Raw genomic sequence first — 24,563 nt, 5'->3', positions numbered from 1 at the left:
AGTTGTGTGAAAAATACTATTGGTAATTTGATAGGGCTTGCACTGAATCTATAGACTGCCTGAGGCAGTAAAGTCATTTTGACAATATTGATTCTTCCAATTCAAGAATATAGTATATCTTTCCATCTATTTCCATCATCTTCAATTTCTTTCCTCAGCATCTTCTAGTGTTCAGGCGTTTGCCTCCTTTTGTTGTTGTTCAGTCACTAAGTCAGGTCTGACTCTTTGCAACCACATGGACTGCAAGACGCCAGGCTTCCCTATCCTATTTCTTGAAGTTTGCTCAAACTCAAGTTTGAGTTGATGATGTCAACCATCTCTTCCTCTGTCATCCCCTTCTCCTCCTGCCTTCAATCTTTCCCAGAATCAGGGTCTTTTCCAAAGAGTCAACTCTTTGCATCAGATGGTCAAAGTACAGGAGTTTCAGCTTAACCAATCCTTTCAATGAAAATTCAGGGTTGATTTCTTTTAGGATTGACTGGTTTGATCTCCTTGCTGTCCACGGGATTCTAGAGTTTTCTCCAGCATCACAGTTCAAAAGCATCAATTCTTTGACACTCAGCCTTCTTTATAGTCCAAGTGTCACATCCATACATGACTACTGGAAAAACCATGGCTTCGACTATGTGGATCTTTGTTGGCAAAGTGATGTCTTTGCTTTTCAAAATGCTGCCTAGGTTTGTCATAGCTTTCCTTCCAAGGAGCAAGCATCTTTTAATTTCATGGTTGCAGTCACCATCTGCAGTGATTTTAGAGCCCAAGAAAATAAAATCTGCCACTATTTCCCTATCTATTTGCCATGAAATGATGGGTATGTTAAGTTTTAAGCCAGCTTTTTCACTCCTTTTTCACCTTCATCAAGAGGCTCTTCAGTTCCTCTTCATTTTCTGCCATTAGGGTAGTATCATCTGCATATAAGAGGTGGTTGATATTCCTCCTAGCAATCTTGACTCCAGTTTGTGAGTCATCCAGCTCAACATTTCACATGATGTACTCTGTATATAAGTTAAATAAGTAGGGTAAAAATATACAGCCTTGACGTACTCCTTTCCCAATTTTGAACCAGTCTGTTGTTCTAAGTCCAATTCCAACTGTTGTTCCTTGTCCTGCATACAGGTTTCTCAGGAGGCCTCCTTAGGTACATTTATTTCTAGGTATTTTTATCCTTTTTTATGCTATGGTAAACTGGATTGTTTCCTTGATTTGCTTTCTGATCTTTCATTGTTAGTAGATAGGAATACAAGAGATTTCTGTGTATTAATTTTGTATCATGCAACATTATCAAATTCATTGATGGGCTCTAGTAGTTTTCTGGTAGCATTTTAGGATTTTCTATGTCTGGTATCATATAACAGTTTTACCTCTGCAACAGTGACAGTTTTATCTCTTTTCCAATTTTGGGTTCCTTTTCTCTGATTGCTGTGGCTAGGACTTCCAAATCTATCTTGAATAAAAGTGACAAGAGTGTGCATCCCTGTCTTGTTCCTGATCTTAGAAAGAATGCTTTCAGCTTTTCACCATTTAGTGTGATGTTAGCTATGGGTTTGTCATATATGGCCTTTACTCCCTGGTAGCTCAGATGGTAAAGAATCTGCCTGCAATGCAGGAGACCCAGGTTTGATCCCTGATTTGGGACGATCCTGTGGAGAAGGGAATGGCTACACACTCCAGTATTCTTGCCAGGAGAATTCCATGGATGGAGAAGCCTGGCAGGCTATAGTCCATAGGGTTGCAAAGAGCTGGACACAACTGAGCAACTGACACTGTCATGTTCCCACAATGCACACTTTTGGAGAGTGTTTATCATAAATGGTGCTGAATTTTATCAAAAGCTTTTTCTACATCTATTAAGATGATCATATGGCTTTTATTCTTCAACTTGATGTATCACACTGATTTGCAGATACTGAAAAATCCTTGCAGAGACTGATTTAAGATGGTAGAGCAGGACATGGGCTCATCATCTTCTGAGAGAGCACCAAAATCACAACTGTTGAACAACCATCAACCAGAGGACACCAGAACCCACCAAAAGAAGATACCCAATATCCAAGGACAAAGGAGAAGCCACAACAAGATGGTAGGAGGGGCACAATCACGACAAAATCAAATCCCAGACCTGTGGGGTGGGCAACCCACTCACTGGATAACAATGATACCAAAGAAGTTCTCACACTGTTGTGAAGGTTCTAGGCCCCACATCACGCTTCCCAGCCTGGGGATCTGGCAAAGGGACTGGGAATCCCCAGGGCATCTGAAGGCCAATGGGATTTCATTAAAGGACTCCCACAGGACTGTGGGAAAGAGAGTCCACTCTTGAGGGCACCAACAAAACCTTGTGTGCACCAGGACCCAGTGACCCCACAGGAGACAAACTTGCCTACGAGTGTCTAACGGTCCCCTGCAGAGGCATGGGTCAGCAGTGGCCCACTGTGGGGACCAGGGCATTGGCAGCAGCAGCCCTGGGATATGTGTCTTGGCATAAGTCCTCTTGGAGGTCACCATAAGCCCTACCATAACATAAAGCCAGGAGACTCCAGGACTGGGCCTCCTCAGGCCAAACAATTAACGGGGAGGGAGCACAGCCTCACCCATCAGCAGACACTTGCATTAAAATTTTACTGAGCACAACCCTGCCCACCAGAGCAAGACCCCCATTTTCCCCACAGCCAGTCCTTCCCATCCAGAAGCTGGCATAGGCCTCTTATCCTCATTCACCAGAGGGCAGACAGAAGAAACAAGAACTATAGCCTCCAAAACAAAAACTACAATCACAGAAAGCTAACCAAAATGAAAAGAAATAGGATTATGTCCCAGATGAAGGAACGGGGTAAATTCCCCAGAAAAACAACTAAATTAAGTGGAGATAGACAACCTTCCAGAAAAACAATGTAGAATAATGATAGTGAAGATGATCTAGGGTCTTGGAAAAAGAATGGAGAAGATGCAAGAAATGTTTACCAAAGGCTTAGAAGAATGAACAGAAATGAACAGTAATGAACAGTAGACGAGAAGGAATCAATAGCAGAATAACTGAGGCAGAAGAACAGGTAAGTGACATGAAAGACAGAATGGTGGAAATCACTGCTGCGAAACAGGATATAGAAAAAAGAATGAAAATAAACGAAGACAGCCTAAGAGCCCTCTGGGACAACATTAAACACACCAATATTTGCATCATAAGGGTCCCAGAAGGAGAAGAGAGAAAGGACCTGAGAAAATATTTGAAGAGATAATAGCTGAAAACATCTCTAACATGTGAAAGGAAATAGTCAACCAAGTACAGGAGGCAAACGGTTCCAGGCAGGATAAACTCAGGGAGAACACACTGAGACATGTAGTCATCAAACCGACAAAAATTAAAAACAAAGATAAAAATTTAAAAGCAAGAAGGGAAAAAAAAGACAACTTACAATAGAAATCCCACAAGACTATCAGCTGATTTCTCAACAGAACCTCTACAAGCCAGAAGGGAATGGCATGATATATTTCAAGTGATGAAAGGGAAGAATCTTCAACCAAGAACACTCTACCCAGCAAGATTCTCGATCAGATTTGATGGGAGAAATCAAAAGCTTTCCAGACAAGCAGAAGTTAACAGAATTCAGCACCATTAAACCAGTTTTACAACAAATCCTAAAGGAACTTCTCTAGGCATGAAAAATCCTTGCATTCCTGGGATAAATCCCACTTGATCATGGTATATGATCCTTTTAATGTATTGCTGGATTTGCCTTGCTAGTATCTTGTTGAGTATTTTTGCATCTATGTTCATTGGTGATACTGACCTGTCATTTTCTTTTTTTGTGTGCCATCTTTGCCTCGTTTTGGTATCAGGGTGATGGTGGCCTCACAGAATGAGTTTGGGAGTATTCTTTCCATGGCAATCTTTTGGAATAGTTTCAGAAGGACAGGTTTGTTAACTCTTCTCTAATTGTTTGATACAATTCACCTGTGAAGCTATCTGGTCCTGGACTTTAGTTTGTTGGAAGTTTTAAAATCAGTTTCAATTCAGTACTTGTGATTGGTTTGTTCACACTTTCTATTTCCTGATTTAGTCTTCAGAGATTGTACCTTTCTAAGAATGTGTCCATTTCTTCTAGGTTGTCCATTTTATTGGCATATAGTTGCTTGTGGTAGTCTCTTATGATCCTTTGTATTTCTGTGGTGTCCATTGTAACTTCTCCTTTTTCATTTCAAATTTTATTGATTTAAGCCCACTCCATTTTTTTCTTGATGAGTCTGGCTAAAAGTTTATCACTTTTGTTTATCTTTTCAAAGAACCAGCTTCTAGTTTCATTGATCTTTTTCAACTGTTTCCTTCATCTCTTTTATTTCTTTCTGCTCTGATCTTTATGATTTCTTTCATTCCACTAACTTCAGATTTTGTTTGTTCTTCTATCTGTAGTTGCTTTAGTTGTAAGGTTAGATTGTTATTTGAAGTTTTTCTTATTTCCTAAGATAAGATTGTATTGCTATAAACTTCCCTCTTAGAACTGTGTCCCATAGGTTTGGATCACCTTGCTTTCATTGTCATTTTTCTCTATTTCTTGGTTTCTTTAGTGACCCATTGGTTGTTTAGTAGCATATTGTTTAGCTTCCACATATTTATGTTTTTTCCAGTTTTTTTTTCCTTGTAGTTGATTTCTAATCTCATAGTGCTGTGGTCAGAAAAGATGCTTGATAGAATTTCAATTTTCTTAAGTTTATGAAAGCTTGCTTTGCAGCCCAGCATGTGATCAATCCTGGAGAATATTCCATGTGCACTTGAGAAGAATGTGTATTCTGCTGCTTTTGGATGGGATGCTCTATAAATATTAGTTAAGTCCATCTGATCTAATGTGTCATTTAAGAACTGCGATTCTTGATTGATTTTCTGTCTGGATGATCTATCCACTGATGAAAGTGGGGTGTTAAAATCCCCCACTATTATTGTGTTATTGTCAATTTCTCCTTTTACTGCTGTTAGTATTTGCCTTATTTATTGAGGTGCTCCTATGTTGGGTGCACATATATTTGCAATTGTTATATCTTATCTTGGATTATTATGTAGTGTTCTTCTCTCTTCTAATATTCTTTATAAAGTCTATTTTGTCTGATATGAGTATTTCTACTCCATCTTTCTTTTGATTTCCATTTACAAGGAATATCTTTTTCCATCCCCTTACTTTCAGTCTATAGCTGTTCTTTCTATTGTTCTAGGGGATGTGAGGAGGCCACTTAACTTCTCTGCCTTAGTTTGCTCAGCTGTAAGATGGGGATAAGAGTTGCCCTATCAACCTGGCATTAACAACCTGAGAGTTAAGAGCAGGATGAATGTGAAACTATGTTTTTAAATTGTGAAAAGTAACAGCAGTTGAGGGATGGGCTGGGGGAGATGTCAGGAACTGAGATAATGAGTTATAATTTCCTTCTCTCTAGCTGATCAGAGGAGAGCTAATTTGGCCACACTTATGGGTCTGTGTGCTCCATGGCTATGTGATCACAGCACCTTCCTGACTACTTGTTTATAGGTTGAGCAGTATGCTTATTAAGCCCATTACCACCATCCAGCCACACTCTTCATACTAAAATCTGTATTTGACATTTCTAAGAGTGATTTATGATTTAAAAATTTTTAGTATTAAGCTCCAGAACTATCTCTCCTTTATCACATACCTTTTTGGATGATAACTGGAGATTGTGCAACCTTTCTAACTGCCATTTTGGCTGCACCAGCTTTTCTCCGTATGGTAAAAGTAGCAGTTTCTACAAAGACAGGAAAACTTCTTTAACTTTCCATATGTGTGATTTTTCATCTTTCAAGTTGTAAATTCACTGAGGACAGAAATCTGATTAGTAGAGGCCCAATGGCTCAGCAGTAAAAAATCGACCTGCAATGCAGGAGACATGGGTTCAATCCCTAGAAAGGGAAGATCCCCTGGAGGAGGGCATGGCAACCCACTCCAGTATTCTTGCCTGAAAAATCTCATGGATCTCATGGATAGAGGAGCCTGGTAGGCTACAGCTCATGGGGTTGAAAAGAGCTGGACATGACTGAAGCAATTGAGCTCAGTAAAAGATGGCTGATTTGAACCAAGAAAGCAAAACCAAAGTGCAGCTGAAGGAAGGGGAAATCTACTGAGGCTTGGTATCTCTATAGGACAACCACAGACCTTTCTCATCTGGCACATGTGCCTCAACATCTCTGGCAACTGGAAAATCCAGGCATATATGCCTATTCCCAGTGAAACACCTAGGCAAAGTGCCAAGAGAATGATCAATTAAGGTTTCTTAAATTCCAGGATTGGTAGCAACCCTTTACTGTATACGTTATTGAAAATATTTTACTTATAATCCTCAACAACTCTATGAGGTAGATTTTTAAAAACATATCTGGTGCATGAGACAAGTACTCGGGGCTGGTGCACTGGGATGACCCAGAGGGATGGGATGGGGAGGGAGGTGGGAGGGGGGGTTCAGGATGGGGAACACATGTAAATCCATGGCTGATTCATGTCAATGTATGGCAAAAACCACTACAATACTGTAAAGTAATTAGCCTCCAACTAATAAAAATAATTGAGAAAAAAAAAACATATCTGAGGACACAAGTAAGCAAGGGAGCTGGGCTATGAACCTGGACAATTTCAAAGGCTAGACCTATTATTTATGCCTATAATGCCTCTCAGCTACTTATATAGTCTCTATATATTGTTTTTGATAGAATTAACCATAAAACAAGGGGGAGAAAAAGACCCTTAACTTTAACAGTTTGCACACAGGGCTGAATAAAATAGCCAAAAAAAAAAAAAAAGTATACTGCTTTATACAAGACAGATAGCAACATATATAGTCAAACTCACAAGTATTTTCAGGAAAACTTCTTTTACAGAAGAACTTCAGAGAATTGTTAAATCTTGATGGATCCAAACTTCTCATCTGTACAATGACTAAACTTGCCCCAGTGGGGTCAAGTTGACTGTCTCACTGGCTGGGTTTCTCCCATTGCCTCTGAATGCTGTCAGGGCAACAGCTGGTTCTGGGTGTGGCAGAGGCAGTTGGAAGGTCATTGTATTCACAGTCCCTCAAGCTGCCTCTACCACATTAACTTTAGAGATCCAGGGAAGCTAAGTGACAGGTCCTCGGATAAGAGCTTGTCATATACTGTTCTATGATACTGTATAAATACTATAATATCTGCCCATTAATATACCTGAACAATAATTAGCTTATAAATAAGCTATTTTTAGGCAAAAAACTAGATAGCCCTTTCCCCCATTTATCTAATTATTCAATTATGCTAAAGCTTTTGACTGTGGATCACAGCAAACTGTGGAAAATTCTTCAAGAGATGGGAATACCAGACCACCTTACCTGCATCCTCAGAAACCTGTATGCAGGTCAAGAAGCAACAGTTAGAACTGGACATGGAACAATGAACTGGTTCAAAATTAGGAAAGGAATACGTCAAGGCTGTATATTGTCACCCTGCTTATTTAACTCCTATGAAGAGTACCTCATGCAAAATGCTGGGTTGGATGAAGCAGAAGCTGGAATCAAGATGGCAAGGAGAAGTATCAGTAACCTCAGATATGCAGATGATACAACACTAGTGGCAGAAAGGGAAAGAAACTAAAGAGTCTCTTGATGAAGGTAAAAGAGCAGAGTGAAAAAGTTGAAAAGTTGGCTTAAAACTCAATATTCAAAAAATGAAGATCTTGGCATCCGGTCCCATCACTTCATTGCAGACAGATTGATAAAAAGTGGAAACGGTGACAGATTTTATTTTCTTGGGCTCCCAAATCACTGCAGACAGTGACTGCAGTCATGAAATTAAAAGATGCTTGCTCCTTGTAAGGAAAACTATGACCAACCTAGACAGCATATTGAAAAGCAAGGACATCACTTTGCCAACAAAGGTCCATACAGTCAAAGCTATGGTTTTTCCAGTAGTCATGTATGGATGTGAGAGATCATAAAGAAGACTGAGTGCCAAAGAATTGATGCTTTTGAACTGTGGTGCTGAAGAAGGCTCTTGAGAGTCCCTTGTACAGCAAGGAGATCAAACCCATCAATCCTAAAGAAAATCAACCTTGAATATTCATTGGAAAGACTGATGCTAAAGCTCCAATACTGTAGCTACCTGATGCGAAGAGATGACTCACTGGAAAACACCCTGATGCTGGGAAAGACTGAGGGCAGCAGGAGAAGGCGGTGCCTGAGGATGAGATGGTGGGATGGCATCATTGACAAAATGGACATGAGTTTGAGAAAACTCCAGGAGATAGTGAAGGACAGGGAAGCCTGGCGTGTAGCAGTCAATGGGTTCGCAAAGAGTAGGACATGACTTGGCAACTGAACACCACCACCACCACAAGATGAAGAGAGTCTTGCTACCCTCAAAACATTTAGTCTCTAATGGGATAAAACCAACTTCATGCATAACCAGGACATAAGGCCTGTTGCAGCGGTGCCTCACACGGGGCAGAAACATTGGACTGAGGATTCAGAGAACAAATAGAAAACTTGATTTGTTACCAGCACTACTGTGTGCTCAGTCGCTCAGTCACATCCAATTCTTTGTGACCACACAGACTACAGCCCACCAGGCTCCTCTGTCCATGGGATCATCCCAGCAAGAATACTGGAGTGGGCTGCCATTTCCTCCTTCAGGGGATCTTCCCGATCCAGGGATGAAACCCACATCTCCTGCACTGGCAGGCAGACTCCTTACCCCTGAGCCACCTTTGGGAAGTCCCCACCAATGCTACTACTGTTTTTCTCTACTATTCACACCACCGTGCAAATTAAGTATTAGCCAATTTAAAAATGAAAACATAAAAAAAATAAAAATAAAAAAAATAAAAATGAAAACATAGATGTTAAAATCATTACATCAGGTTAGAACAGCTAAATAACTGAAATTAGGGACGTCTTCCAAGAAACTGGAAGGGTATCCTTACAGTAGTAAGGGGAAATTTCCGTGTTGGAATGGGAGCACACAGCATGTGTTTGGAAAACAAGCCTGCAAGTATCATGGGTTATCTGGATTTTATGGAGAAAGGAGACTAAGGAAGCCGAAGGGGAAGACACCTTGCAGGCTAGGGAGAGGGTCTGGACTTATCTGCACAGGCTGGGGGTTACTGAGGACTTCTTCGTGCCTCAGCAGCAGGAACACCTCATCAAGCATAGCTCAGCGAGAGGAGGCAGATAATGGGTCCAAAGGGGGCCAAGGTATCAGCCCAGTCAAGTGCAAGGTAACAATACAAGCCTAACACTGGACAGGTCCAAGAAAAAAGACATATTTCCACATAATTCAAAACTTTTCCATATGACATTAAGAAACCATGATTCAAGTTTAAAATCGTCTCCAGGGAATTCCCTTGTGGTCCAGCGGCTAAGACTCTGTGCTCCTGATACAGGGGGGCTGGGTTCGATCCCTGGTTAGGGAACTAGATCCCACATGCCACAACTAAGACTCTATGCAGCCAAATAAATAAAAATAAATGTTTTAAAAAAATAAAATAAAATAAAATCGTCTCCAATTTTGGTATTTAATTTTTGTTAATGTATAAGGTATAAAATTAAAAAAAAAAGTTTTTAAAGGTCACTATTTTGAAATTCTAGTGTTTTTTTTTTTAAACTCTAGTTTTAAAAAGAACAGAGTATTCTTATTGTAATCTGTCAACCAAAATCAAGAGTTAACAAAATTATAAAGTTTGATCTAAAGGATTGTGATTTATGGAAACTCCAATTTTCTCAACTGAGGCAGTATACTAAAGGTCACGTTTTAGATGTGGTGGCTCTAGACTCTGCCCTGACTGGGTTTGAATATAGACTCTACCACTTCCTAGATATCTGATCTTTGGGAGTTATTTCAACTTTCTCTGCCTTAGCTTTCTGATGCTTAAAATGGGAACATAGTACTACCTTTCTAACAGAGTTGTAATTCTAATAATTAAACAGAACCTGGCTCACTAATTATTATACAGTCTTAGCTGTATATATTTATACTACATATTAGCTATGATTATACATTTTTAAACAAATACATGTTTTACTTTAGTAACAAAAACCCAAATATGGCAAAATTAATTAAAGGAAGGCTAGTCCAGGCCAGGACACTGGAGTGGGTAGTCTTTCCCTTCTCCAGGGCATCTTACCAACCCAGGGATTGAACCCAGGTCTCCTGCATTGCAGGCAGATTCTTTACCAGCTGAGCTACCAGGGAAGCCCATCAATAAATGAATAACAGATATTGTATGTTCAGATATGGAAAAGAATATTCAAAAATGGTAAAAACATATTATTTCAATCTGAGCCTCTTCTATTCCTCCTCTATGATATATCCATCCTGTAATCTATTAGAAGTTGATTGTAAAAATGCCTACATCTTTAACCAGACACATCAAAGAAACTAATTCCCAAATAAGTCATATCAGACAGAATTAAAGGCCATTAGTTTAAGAAGATTCCTAGGGTCTTCTCATTTCAAAGTAATAGAACAAAATTCCAGTACAGCTAAATCTTCATCAATCTCTTGCATTCTGTTGAAATGGGAACTGCTTTTAACTGAGATTTAAAACTTTCACTAATGAAAACACAACTCCAGAACCAAGAAAGAATTGGTCCAAATTACACAAGATAAAAGAAAGATCTCAATCTTACCACGTGGCCAAGGTGAGCCTTGAGATTGCCCAAAAGGTCTCCCTTTTTGGGTATAATTTGGTTTGGTGGATGTATGTCTGACTTTTCCAGGTCTGTATATTGGAAAATTGTGACCATGTCGATTCTCTCTGAAGTAGAAATCACATAATTATATTCTAGAATCTTCTATCAGTGATATATTTCACTGATTATATTTCAAAAATCCAAATTCCAGCTCAGATTAATACATTCATTTGACTGGGCTTATTCTGTACCTCAGTGGTCATTTAGTGTATAGTAACTCTGCTTATACCTCAAAGTTTACTCATTTTTTTCCCCAAAGAAATTGGTTTTTATTATCTCTCTAATCATTTCAAAAGCTGTATACATTTGCCAGTTATTTATGTATTAAATAGTGTGCATTATTCAAAGAAATATTCAAAGACAATCACTGCTATTTTGATTACACCTCAAATTACACACAAGTAATATGATTGTATCTAGGTTCGTGTTGGGTAGCATTTCCTCTAGGTTCTTAAGAGATCATGTTTACAAATCTAGTCAGTTATTTTGTCAAAGGTGGTAATTTTTAACATTAAACTGCTAATTCATTTCCTCCTTCTGTGTCACTAACAAATTTTGTGTCTGACTGCCGTATGAAAAACTTTACTCTAGGGTCCTTTTCTTTAGCATCCATGTTTAATTAATCCTTGCCTACTGAACTCATATCCAAACTGTGTGCAGGTCATTAATTTAAGAAACATGATAGTGTCTACAACTGAATCAGCAATAATTGGGAGGGGACAGCAGAAGAAGCAGTAAGCTGATGAGGACCATCTTTTTCTACAAGAGCGGAACCAACTGGAGAAACAGGGAGAACAGCTAGGAGGCAAACTGCAGAAGGAACAGTCACAAAAACTACAGAAAGGAAGAAAACAGCATTGAATGGATATAAAAATATTAGGCATTCAGAAATGCTTTGTTATGTCTTAATTAGATATTTAATGCCATTTTTGTCCTTTTCCTTGGTGATTCTATAAACTAATGAAAACTAATGATGGCACTGTTTCCCCCTTCACGTTATTACCATATTTCAGAGCAAGCACGCTGAACCTGAGTCACAATGATGCTCCACACTTATCACGCCTGGCGTTATCTCACCAAATGACATGCCAACCCTCGTCTTACCCTCTTGGAGAAGGGGAGCGTTGCCTTCTGGGAATTGGAGCTTTTCTGGGTTTGTTAGGCAATGGTTTCTGAGCAGCTGCTGGAAGTTGTACTGATTCAGATAACAGTTCATTCATCAGAGTGTATGCTTGTGAGAGTCGACGACTATAGTGGTCAGAGAGTAGCAATCTTTAAAATAAAAAATTAAATACCATTTAGTAAGAGAGTCCCTTTCACTTCATATTTCTAGAGGGAACACAGTGTTTGAAGACCACCTAGTACTGATTTTCTTCAATGAAGTTCAATGCAAATTCAAATGTCAGACCAGGTGGGATGCATGAGACAAGTGCTCGGGCCTGGTGCACTGGGAAGACCCAGAGGGATCGGGTGGAGAGGGAGGTGGGAGGGGGGATTGGGATGGGGAATACATGTAACTCCATGGCTGATTCATGTCAATGTATGACAAAACCCACTGAAATGTTGTGAAGTAATTAGCCTCCAACTAATAAAAAAAAAAAAAAGAAAGAAATGTTATAAAAATTGAATCGAATAAACAATATTTGAAAGCAAATTCCTAAAAAGGATTAATTATTTTCCCTGCAGTTATCTCCCATACTTTTCTATTTATCAACAAAAAGGGACTACTGTGAAAACTAGTATGCCTAAGGCATTATCTATGGTCTCGAGTGAGTGAGAGAATGATCAGCGTTTAACTACCAAACTCACCTGTCTTTTTCATGCTTCATCTTTTGTCTCAGCCTGATTTCCCTTGAAGTCATATAAAACTGCACAAGAAATAACCAGTTAGTTCATTACCATTCAGTTCAAATAATTAAACCATTACAATCCATGGAAAACATGAAAATCCCACTAATAAATTTTAATAGGAAGCTAAAATATAATTTTGCTGTTTAGGAACAGTATAAAACATTGTCATATTTGATGAAGCTTTCTACTTCAGCCCAAAACATGAAAATGTTAACACATCATGTAATTAAAATCAAATCCAATTTAATAAATAGAGTACAAAATCTATTTTAGCAGCTAAATTCATATATTTTCTCAAAAGGAGAGATCCTTATCAGCTGCAACTTAAAATGGAAAATAGGAACATTTAAGGATGGAGACACCTATATTTTGTACTCTGTCTTGTGATTAATCTCACCAAGAGCTTGGTTGATAAAAGCAGAAATGGGTGAGACATTCAAAACCATTATTTTAATGTTTTAAAATGTTTACCAGAAACTTACTACAGTAGGTTTATTGTGACTTGTAAATGCTTCAAAATGCATGCAATACAAGGTAAACTGGCCAACATCAGCTGTAAATATGTTTTATTCCAAAACACTAAGAGTTACTGTTGAAGTAATAATGAGGGTAAATCCTTTCACAGGGATGACTGTTTATATAAAAACGTACACAGAGAAGTGAATTCACTTTCTCAAGGTCCTATAGTCAATGATAAATGTAATGTTTTATTGATTTCTGATAAAAATTACAATTTTAAATTACATTAATCCCTCACTAGTTCCACACCTTTACCCAAATAGAAACTAAACATTTACCTGCAATACTGAAGGAGATGTCCCAAAGTCTATGAACGAAACAGTCCCAACACCCTCAGAGTTAATTTATTCTCAATTTGGATATAATTCTAACCGTCTGGGGTATCTGTTTGGCTGATGGGAATTGACCCTCCATGGGGTGGAAGAATACACATATACACATGCACTGTAAGATTCTTGGCTTCAAGTAGCTCTGAAGGTCATTATCATGTCTCCAGAGCTATCAATGAAATGTTACCTAATGTCAGCATGCTCTCTCCAGACACAGGTAAATAAATGACATTCAGTAATAGTTCACCTAGTTTTGCACATTTGGTGCTTAAATGTGACAATCTTACTTGGAAGATTCACTTATTTTATAAAATGTGTTTCCCTAATGATGGTGAAAAAAATGAAGTATATTTATTTCAGATTACAAAGTAAAAGATATACTATAATCCAAATGTAACGTAAATGTGACTTTCATAGTTATGTAATCATGAAAGTAATACTGCCTCATTTCATCTTCTGAAGAAAAACACTTCTGACCTAGCTATGGTGATATCCATAGTCAGGACTCGGTAAACAACTGTTGACAGTTTAAAGGAAAGCTGAAACACACACAGAAGTGCCACTGTTCTGTTGGTACATGACTGGATCATACTTTAAAAAGGTTTCTTTTGTAGACAACTTACAGAGAGAAAATTGATTTTTAAAATGCCTTTACTACATACATAGTCAAGTTGTTTGACTGCAACTGACTTTTCACTGAAAATTAAGGGAGTGACTTCAGTTGGTCACCCAATCCCTTGATCTCTTCATTCAATGGTTAAATTGTTAGAACCATAATCAGCCTCAGGGAGAAAAAATATTTTAAGACAATTGAATAAAACATGGTTTGTAGTCCCTGCTACATTTTGTTAAGGTAATTTCTTAATTTTCCCTGACTTAAGTAGAATGCTGACTTTTCTATCAAATAACAAATGATTCCAAATTATGTTCATCCTTCTCTCAAATACCTGCCAGGAAAAAGTTATACATATTCTGTATAAATTACCCTTGATACTGTAGACTTACTGGGTTATTCCTGGGGCAGAAAGGATCATGTTCTTGTCCTCTCTTCTCTGCCAGCTGATTTAAGTACTCTGCCATTCTTTCTTTTCGTTTTCTTTTCATCCAGACTTGAATCTCTCTTCTCTCCTTCTCTGTTCTTTGTGGACGTCTACCAGAGGGATGTTGAATCCTGAGAAATTTAACCAGCAGTGCATCACTTGATTTTAAATTTGTTATGGAGATTATACACATACCCCAGTGTTCACTGCAGCACTATTTACAATTGCCAGGACATGGAAGCAACTTGAATGTCCACTGATAGGTGAATGGATAAAGAAGATCTGGTACATACATACAATGGGATATTACTCAGTCATATAAAGGAATGGAATTGAGTCAGTTGTAGTGATGTGAATGAATCCAGAGCCTTGTCATACACAGTAAGTCAGAAAGAGAAAAACAAGTATTGTGTATTAATGAATATATGTGAAGTCTAGAAAAATGGTGCTGATGAACATATTTGCAGGTCAGGAACAGAGGTACAGATGTAGAGAAGGGACTTGGGGACACAGGTGGGGCAGGAGAGGTTAAGATGAATTGAGAAAGTAGCACTGATATATACACACTAGCATGTGTAAGCCGGATAGCTGGTGGGAACTGCCGCACCACAGCGGGAGCTCGGCTCAGTGACCTGAGATGGCCCAGAAGGGTGGATCGGGGCTGGGGGTGGGGATGGGGTGGGAGGGAGGCTCCAGAGAGAGCGAATATATGCATACATGTGGGCTTTCCTGGTGGTTCAGATGGTAAAAGAATCTGCCTGCAATGCAGGAAACCTGGGTTCAATCCCTGGGTTGGGAAGATCCCCTGGAGGAGGGCATGGCATCCCACTCCAGAATTCTTTTGGGTTTTCCTGGCGGCTCAGATGGTAAAGAATCCGTCTGCAATGTGGGAGACCTGGGTTCAATCTCTGGGTTGGGAAGATCCCCTGGAGAAGGGAATGGCTACCCACTCCAGTATTCTGGCCTGGAGAATTCCATGGACAGAGGAGCCTGGTAGGGCTACAGTCCATGGGGTCACAAAGAGTCAGACACAACTGAGTGACTTTCCCTTTCATGGCTGATTCATGTTGCTGTACAGAAGAAACTAACATAAGTGAAGCAATTATATTCCAATAGAGAAATACTATTTCTTTGGGAAGATTCTGCCCCATCTTTAAGAGTCATATGCTTATGATGTCTAGTCAATTTGCTCCAACCTGTCCCCTGAAATCCACTGACAACAATCTCAGGTCACCAAGAGCCTCTTCAGTCTTCATCCTACTGGACTTCTCTATAGTATCTGGTGCAACTGGCTTCTCCTTTCTGCTTTAAACTCTCTCTTACCTGGGTCTTTTTCTCACTCTCAAAACACAATACAGCCTCTTATACTGGGCACCCTTCTTCTCTGCTCACCACCAATATGAATGTTTTTAAAGGTTCTGTTTTGGATTTCTTCATCCATCTATTCCTGGACCATCTCAATCACTTCCAAAACTTTTAACACAGAGATGACTTCTGAACTGCAGCCCACCTGGATCCAGATCTGGCCTCAGGTTCCTGCCCAGGCTGTACTTCCCAGGGTCCAACCTGAGCTAATGAGGAGCATGGCAGGGATGCTGTGGCTGGCCCCGACCTGTAAGAGACAGGACTCCTCTGAAGTTGACTCTGGCTTAAAGTCTCACCACTGACCCAGCTGAAGCTTTCCTAGAACCACACTGTACTCTGGACTTAACTGACTCAGCCTTCTCTCCTCCACAGGGAGGGGCCAGACTTGCACTGTGGTCTGACGCTTCACTTCTGATTTTCTTCCTCATAGGCATTTTCTCAATACAGCTTTTGTACATCTAATCCCATCCTGGCTTCTACACAAACAGTACTGACAGTGGCACAAGAAAACAGGTGGTGTGAGACAGCAGCACGGGAAGCGACGCCATCCTAACATGAGGATGGGATATGGACGGAGACGATGTGGTTTTATACTAGACACCGGCTTTTCTTCTGGGAGTCTGCACTCTTGGGATGTGCCAGGCAGAGAGTACCCTTCCAACCAACCCCCAATGAATCAATAAGCCAAAAGATGTATGTATCCCAAAGAAGTATCAGTAGAAGAGGCAGCCTTTATTCTATCAAAAACCAGTTCACGGCCCAAGAAAGGCAACAAGGAAAAACATTGTAACATCATGTTCCAAGAAAAGCTATTTAAAATGTATTCTAAAGGTTCATGTCTAGGGTAAAGTACTATGAACTAAATTATTAATTACTTTAAGAAGAAACAGGATTATATTTATGTTTTACTCAGAGCGATGAGACCTTCAGAAAACTCAGGATAGAGATGTGCTGTATTAGCTACAGAAGCCAGTCTGTGACTGTTGGAGGCAGGGGGGGAATGACACATAAACATCACAAAGTCTATTAACAGAGGAAAAGTATCTATGTAAGCTCTGAATCTGTTTCCTAAAAAATCACCAAAAACGGTCATTTTTTTAATACTCTTGAACCATAAACCTTTTAAACAGGTTTAAAATGAATTATTCAATGATTACCTGGAGATGCTCCTAGCCTGTTGCTCTGTTAGGCCAAGCTCTTCACTGGAAACTCCATCTTTTGTTATAAGGTCATTGATAATGTCTGCAATATCAGTCAGTTCACTCATCTGGAGTGGATCTACCGAAACCCTTCATTCCCAAATGCAATATGAGAAATATAAATCAGTGTCCAAAACTTACTTATATTAAGCAAAAATGAGCGTTTAAAACTATGCTCTCCAAGAGCATAAATGAACACAAAAAATGGTAAGCATATAACTCATTTCATTCTATTGCTTTAATCTCATTAATCCTCAGTGGAAAAGCCTAATCATCAGTAACTGACAACTTCATATGTACTCTCAAAGGAGCAAACGTAAGGCCTAGAAGACAGCTTCTAATCTGTCCTGCCTGTTGCAATTTAATACATATGTAGTAAAAGAAAATACAGCAAATACTTTAACTACCTACTCTAAAACAGTAAGAGAGATACAACATAACAATCCTAAGTTTCTTAAAAGATCCCATTCCCAATGGGGATTACATTCCTTTAATCCACAAAAAATATATAGTATAAAGTTTACATACCTAAGAACAACAAAATATCCAGGACATATGATTTGTACCTAACTGCAAGTAAAACTATGAACTAAGATAGTTACCTTTCAAATAATTCATCACTGTTATTCACACCTTAAAAAAAAAAAGAAACATTACTATCAATTAAAATTTCAGGTCAGTTATTTTTTTCTATTTTAAATTATTAGCCTGATCTAGAAATTTTATGTCCAGAAACTGAAATATTTTTAAACCTCCATTTGGTGGTGAATAGTGTCCACATTTTAGGATTACTTGTCTATCCAGAGCACTCTGAACAATACATGTTAGGAGGTATAATCTACTTTGCTTCATACACACGGCTTAGAATACTGGAGTGTGATTTACTAAAAAGAAAAGAAAACAAAAAATCTTTTGATGATCTGAAAGGAATACTTCGTAGAAAACAGCTAATTTAATCCCAAAAGCCTTTACATGGAAGAACATGACCCAGAGGATGATTTTTAAACCTTGTTCAGTATTAATAACATGTCTTTAAAGCAAAACATAGCCTTTTCGGCTTTCTGTGTTTAACCCTCAAAGAGAACTGAGTTAACACAGAGAAAAGTGTCCTGACATCTCTTCTCAAAAACATTTACTTAAGATTTTCTTATACTAAGATAAACCCACCTTGCCTCTATGACTGAGACATCCACATGTTTTTAATATTAAATAATTTTGCTTTCTTAAGCACATTTTTTGTTTTTTAATCCTCATATCAAGAATTTCACATTATCTTTGGTCTCTGAGTCTGGTCATTTGTGAGTTCTTCAATAGTGGTATAAGTATAGACTTGTTTATATAGTTGCTAAGTCATGTCTGACCCCAAGAACTGTAACCGCCCCCCCCCGCCCCCCCGCCCCAGGCTCCTCTGTCCATGGGATTTCCCAGGCAAGAATACTGGAGTGGGTTGCCATTTCCTTCTCCTGGGAATCTTCCTGACCCAGGGATCAAACCTGCATCTACTGCAGTGGCAGGCCAATTCTCTACCACTGTGATACCAGGGAAGCCCTAACTATAGACTAATCAGATATAAAAGATCTAAGAAATGAATCATTTTATGGAAATGATTTTGATAAAGGCAGAAAAGTGTTAATAGCCAAATAACAACTTTTAAAAGTACTTATGTAGGAAGATTCTACCCTTCATTTTCAAACCATCTTTGGATTTTTTCTTTGGGATGGCCTTTATAAGTTACTAACAAACACAACAGATCAGCTTCATTCCTTGATAGTCACAATTCCTTTTTAAAAAAATGCCAAACAGTGACACTCAGCCTGATCATCAACTTCACTTATCAGAAATACCTCCTACACCGATAGGTCTTAAAGTCCTCAAAAAAACGCAGTCTTCTTTCTTGACTTTCTGGTGGCCTGTGAAACTGTTAGCGATTCATTTTTTCTTGAAAGTCCCTTCACCAGAGGCTGCTCATCCACTTCCCTCACTGGGTGGGGTGGGCTCCTCCTGCTCTCTGATGGGTGATATTTCTCAGGCTGGTCCTGAGCATTTCCCCATTTCCCATCAGTATTAACTATATAATTAGGGAAAAGGCTCTTACTTCTGTTTTTTAAGCCTAAATCTCTCAGGAAGCTACATTTGCTTATCAAAAGCTAGGTCCTAAGTATGATATGAATATCGCTTTAAACGCTACATTTGGTTGAAGGTTCTCTACAGTTTGACATTAAGACTTGGTGATATCCTTGCTCTTAGTCTGACAATGCTAACCAGCCATTTGCGTTCTCCTTTTCCACCCATGCCATCCACTTAGTCAGTCAGTATCATCAGCTGCCTATTCAGAATGTCTCATTTCTTTTCTCCTTTCCCACAACACTGCCCAGACCCTCATCACTGCCCAGCTCACATTATTTTAAAAGTTCACTAACTGACCTCGGCCTCCATCCTAGTCTTCTTCCAAATCTCTCCTGCTCAAAATTTGTCAGCGATTCCACAAAATGGAGTTTAAATTTCTCAGATACAATCAGAACCCACTAAAGCCTCTAACTTCATTTCTCAATTCTCCCTTCCATAAGAGGAAAGAGGAAAGATACCGGTGACCAAGAACCTACAGGAATCAAACAGATTCTCAGCTAAATGCTTTATATACAGTTAATCTTCACAACTCAGTGAATAAAAATGATTATCCCTATATGATGATGACTGAAATATGAACAGAATCTAGAAATAGTTGAGAGAAAAAATATAAAGCTTAAAACCAGCTTAATAGTTTTTATTTAAATAACAGCAATGCCATTTAAAAGTAGCATTTTTAACTGCTTATATTACTTTAATAATGGTAATAAAACATATTGCAAACATTCAATAAAATCATCCTTATTGACCATAAGTATCTGAGGGCAAAAAAGGTATTTCAAGGCCACAGTTAAAGAGTTCCAACTGTGATAGGTAGTATGCCCTGCTATTATTATGACACAAAAAATATCACTTAGGACTAAGGAATAGCATTTTTAACTGTCAGCTCTAAAAGAAACAGAATGAACAATGGCCCTGAATTTCTCTAAACCTGCATATTCTCAACTGTAAAATGGGAGAATAATGGTAGCTAGATCACAGGTCAGGCTTACACCGGGATCAACACACATAAAACAGTGATGTCTGGCATGTGGAAGAGGCCCAATAAGTCACAGTCATTATTTTGTTTCCAAATCAAAACTCTTAAAATTGGCAGAGTTTTAATTTCTCAATTTTTATAAAAATTAAATAGTATAGTATTATAATATACCGGTGTAATACTATAATGTTTCAGTGGCTATGTATTTAACGGGGCTTCCCAGGTGGCGCTAGTGGTAAAGAACCTGCCTGCCAATGCAGGAGATGTAAGAGACTTCGGTTTGACCCCTGGGTCAGGAAGATCCCCTGGAGGAGGGCATGGCAACTACTCTAGTATGCTTGCCTGGAGAATCCCGTGACAGAGGAGCCTGAGTTACACAGAGATATGACACATCGTGTAGTGTATCTTATGAAAGTGACACAATAATGTAGTTCTTTATGTAAATAGCACAATTTTTAACTTTCTTTTCCCTGAAACTTAGGAATATTGCAATGGCTTCACAAATCCTTCACAACTATATTCCCAATAAAGTAAGTACTTTTCAGTAACAGTATCTTGGAAAATAAGAGTAAAGGAAAAAGAGTTAAGAACAATACCAAGAGAAGTCACATTCTGGTCACTGGAAAGGCTGACGGCTGAATGAGCTGAAGGAAGCACATAGGTTTTCTGACTAGGGTAAGTTTCCGTTACTGAAATCTCTTCTTGGTCCCTTTGATCTTCTTTATTCATATAGGTCAGGAAGTGCATTAATCCAGAGTATATATTACAATAAAAAGAAAATAATGATAATGGGAAAAAAATCACATGGAAAAGACATTATTCTGATAACTTTCTTACTGCATAATAAAATAACTTAATATAGTATTTAAAGTTTAAACTCTCTCATAGTAAGAAAATTTATTATCTACTACTAAATTTATTATCAATTTCAGAAAACACAACAGATGGAGCTGCAGTGAATAGGTCCATTACCTGTATAAAACACAGAAGAAATGGTAAATTAAAAAAAAAAATCATACACAACCAATCAAACTTGTAAATAAAGTAAGTCTCCTGGTGTCATAAAATAAAAAGGAATTCAAATCTGGGCACTAAATGGACAATGCTGCTAGTATTGTCCAAGGAGGAACAGGAGCTGTGGTTCCTGCAGACACAGTGAGAGGAACTGAGAATGCTGAAGGACAGTTCTGTCCATAAAGTGGGGACAAAAAAATTCTGCCCTAGAGAAATAGCAAACTTTTTTATCTCCCTGGTAGTGGATGGGGAAAAAATAAAAGTTAACTCCAAGAAAACAGACACCCACCCCTGCCTTGCTCTACTACAGGCAGGTGTGGGATCTGAGTTTATACTATCTATGTGGTACAGAAACTCCAAGCCAAGAAAATGATGATAAAAACTTGCCCCCATTTTCTTCTACTTCAGTAACAGCAAGAAGAAAATAACAAAATCATGCCAAGGAAAAACATACACAACCTAGCAGAACTACCCCTCTAAATAAGCTCAGTATAAAAAATTACAACTCACACAAAGGCATAAGCAACCCAGAGAGTTAGTATACACATCTGACAATTGAAAATATGCACACATGAAATAAAATAATCTGAAAGGGCATAAAATATTACTAAAATGATTAAACTGATAAAATAAGGTATAGAAACAACAATAAAAGAAAAGGACAGAGTACATCCAAAGAACAGATAGATTTGAAAAAGAAATAAATCTTCTGTACTATAAGAATGTAGTCACCAAAATTAAAGTCCTACAGCAAAGACACAGCAGTAGAGAGAATTGGTAAACTAACAGAGAGAGTTCTGAGGAAATATCCTGGAGTACATCACTGAGAGAGAAAAGGTAGAACTTGAGCAGTGGTTAAGAAACAGGGGATAGTCTGAGAAGTTCCAACATACCTCTAACAAGTGCTTTAGAAAAAGGAACAGAAAGAATGGGGAGGAAGCAATACTCCAAAAGAAAGCAGATAAAACTTCCCAGTGTTAACACTGCAAATTAATGAACCATTCCTACTCCCGTACAGAATAAATAAAAAGAATTATACACCTAGATACACCATCTCAAAATGCAAAATAAACCAAAAAGAAGAAAGCTGTAAAAGTGATCAGAGATAAAAGAACAGCAATTAGACATCAAGTGGGTATTATAAACTCAGCAATTAGAAATGTCAATGGAAAATGGAATAATATCTTAAAAGACTGAGGGAAAATAAGCAGCAACCTAGAATTCTGACCTCGGCTATAAGCCATAACTCACAAATTGTAGTAAAATTACAACTATTTTCAAAGACTGGGAGAATTTGCTACTAACAGACTCTAGTTGAAATAACTAACAAAGGAAGGAAGAAGGAAACAGTCCTCAAAGAAGTGGATGCAAGGAGCAACTCTGGGCAATAACAGCACAAAAGAGAAAATGCCAGACTGTACCTTGGGGAATAATGACAAGTATTATTTGATGAAACTTGTGTTTTTGTCTAATATATTTATTTTTTACATATGTACATCATTCAGTTTACAATTTCTTTGAAAAAAAGAAGCAACTGAGGGGAAATAAACTGGCAAAGATGTTGATAAATTCAAATTAGTACAGACATATAAAAATAAAAGACAAAGGAGACTAAGTGGGCAGGTTAAAAACAAGGTACAGGTCTAAAATATTAGAAAACAAAATCAGAGAAGATGTGAAGAGGCACGTGTGTGTGTGCAGAGTCGCGTGCAAATCTTTGCAAACCCAGGGACTGCAGCATGCCAGGCTCCTCTGTCCAAGAAATTTTCCAGGCAGCAATACTAGAGTGGGTTGGCATTTCCTCCTCTAGGGGATCTTCCTGACCAAGGATTGAACCTGCATCTCCAGTGTCCCCTGTATTAGCAGGCGGATTCTTTACTACCGAGCCACCTGGGAATACCAGGGCTAAAAGCTCTAACATAAGACTTTATGCTGCTTGTGAGGTAAATATATTCATCTCAACACTCAATTCTGAATGTTGAAAATTTAAGAATATGCCCTAAGGTAATAAAAACAGAATGTATAATTTCTGAACAAATAGAGGAGGAAAGAGTGGATACAGAAAACTCAATCAAATTGAAGGAAAGAAAAAAGGACAAAAAGTAAACAAAAGATAGAGTAAATAGGAAGCACAAAATAAGATAATAGAAGTAAGCACAAATGTATCGATAACCACAATAAATAGCTGCTTATATCTTATGATTGAAACACAACTATGTAATTATTTAGAAGAATGAAATCTAGCCATATTTGCTGAACACATCTATAACACAGTCACTCATCTTGAAAGTAAAAGAATGTCTAATGACAGGAAATAAAGGGAACAGAGGAACATGTAAATGACACCACAGAGACTCAATTAACAAAACGAAGACCGTGAAAAATACTTCAGGACAAACAACCAAGTTTCTTCAACAAATAAACTAGAAGGGGAAAAAGAGAAAAAATAGGAAATTAGAATTATAAGCCATCAACCAAATGCCATGTATGGACCTTGTCTGGACTCCACTAGACCAAATAAACTATCTTTTAAAATGAGCCAACTGGCAATACTTGAACACTTATTAGGTAGATGACAATATCAAGACTTTTTTAAAAAAAGAGGTGAGAATGTTGTTATTATTTTTAAAATAGACCTTGTCTTTTAGAGAATGTTAAAATATTTATGGATAAAATAATGTGTTGTCTGGAATTTGCTTTAAAATAATTCAGGAAAGGGTAGAAAGAGTGGGTGGGATATATAAAACAGGATTGGCCATGAGTTGATACTTGTAAAAGGTGATTGTTGCGTACATGAAGGTTAATTACACTATTCTGTCTTCTACTGAAATATGCCTTAAATTTACCATTAAAATTTGTAATAAAAAGTACCAAAAAAGACATACCAGGCAAAAGAAAACAGAAATGGACCTATTAAACAGAATTGACTTTGAGTCTAAAGAACATTATTGAGAATAAAGACAGTCATTACTTAATGATATTTCACTCAGTCATGTCCGACTCCTTGCGACTCCATGGACTGTAGCACACCAGGCTTCCCTGTCCATCACCAACTCCTGGAACTTACTCAAACTCATGTCCATCGAGTCAGTGATGCCATCCAACCATCTCATCCTCTGTCATCCTGTTCTCCTCCTGACCTCAATCTTTCCCAACATCAGGGTCTTTTCAAATGAGTCAGTTCTTCACATCAGGTGGCCAAAGTATTGGACTTTCAGCTTCAACATCAGTCCTTCCAATGAATATTCAGGACCCATTTCCTTTAGGATTGACTGGTTGGATATCCTTGCAGTCCAAAGGACTCTCAAGAGTCTTCTCCAGCACCATAGTTCAAAAGCATCAATTTTTCAGTGGTCAGCTTTCTTTATAGTCCAACGCTCACATCCATACATGAATACCGGAAAAACCAGAGCTTTGACTAGACGGA

At 38.3% G+C, this 24,563-nt stretch overlaps 1 protein-coding gene across 14 annotated transcripts in view; it reads right to left on the bottom strand.

The window, feature by feature from the left end:
• The window catches only part of CPLANE1 (ciliogenesis and planar polarity effector 1), a 107,267-nt gene that overhangs the window by 3,298 nt on the left and 79,406 nt on the right, over positions 1–24,563 (bottom strand). For 7 of the 14 annotated variants that reach the window (XM_043887302.1, XM_043887301.1, XM_043887311.1 and 4 more), the window contains 9 exons: positions 20,719–20,841; positions 17,619–17,649; positions 16,975–17,106; positions 15,963–16,064; positions 14,418–14,583; positions 12,523–12,581; positions 11,818–11,985; positions 10,651–10,778; positions 5,659–5,748 (listed from right to left, as the gene is read on the bottom strand). In XM_043887302.1, the coding sequence (XP_043743237.1) occupies positions 5,659–5,748; positions 10,651–10,778; positions 11,818–11,985; positions 12,523–12,581; positions 14,418–14,583; positions 15,963–16,064; positions 16,975–17,106; positions 17,619–17,649; positions 20,719–20,841 (999 nt within the window). The remainder of the gene's footprint in view (positions 1–5,658; positions 5,749–10,650; positions 10,779–11,817; positions 11,986–12,522; positions 12,582–14,417; positions 14,584–15,962; positions 16,065–16,974; positions 17,107–17,618; positions 17,650–20,718; positions 20,842–24,563) is intronic. The other 7 variants (XM_043887310.1, XM_043887314.1, XM_043887315.1 and 4 more) reach the window with 5 other exon arrangements.

The sequence above is a fragment of the Cervus elaphus genome, chromosome 25 (assembly GCF_910594005.1).
Source record: "Cervus elaphus chromosome 25, mCerEla1.1, whole genome shotgun sequence".
Taxonomy (NCBI): domain Eukaryota; kingdom Metazoa; phylum Chordata; class Mammalia; order Artiodactyla; family Cervidae; genus Cervus; species Cervus elaphus.
This window is presented reverse-complemented; position numbering and strand designations above follow the sequence as displayed.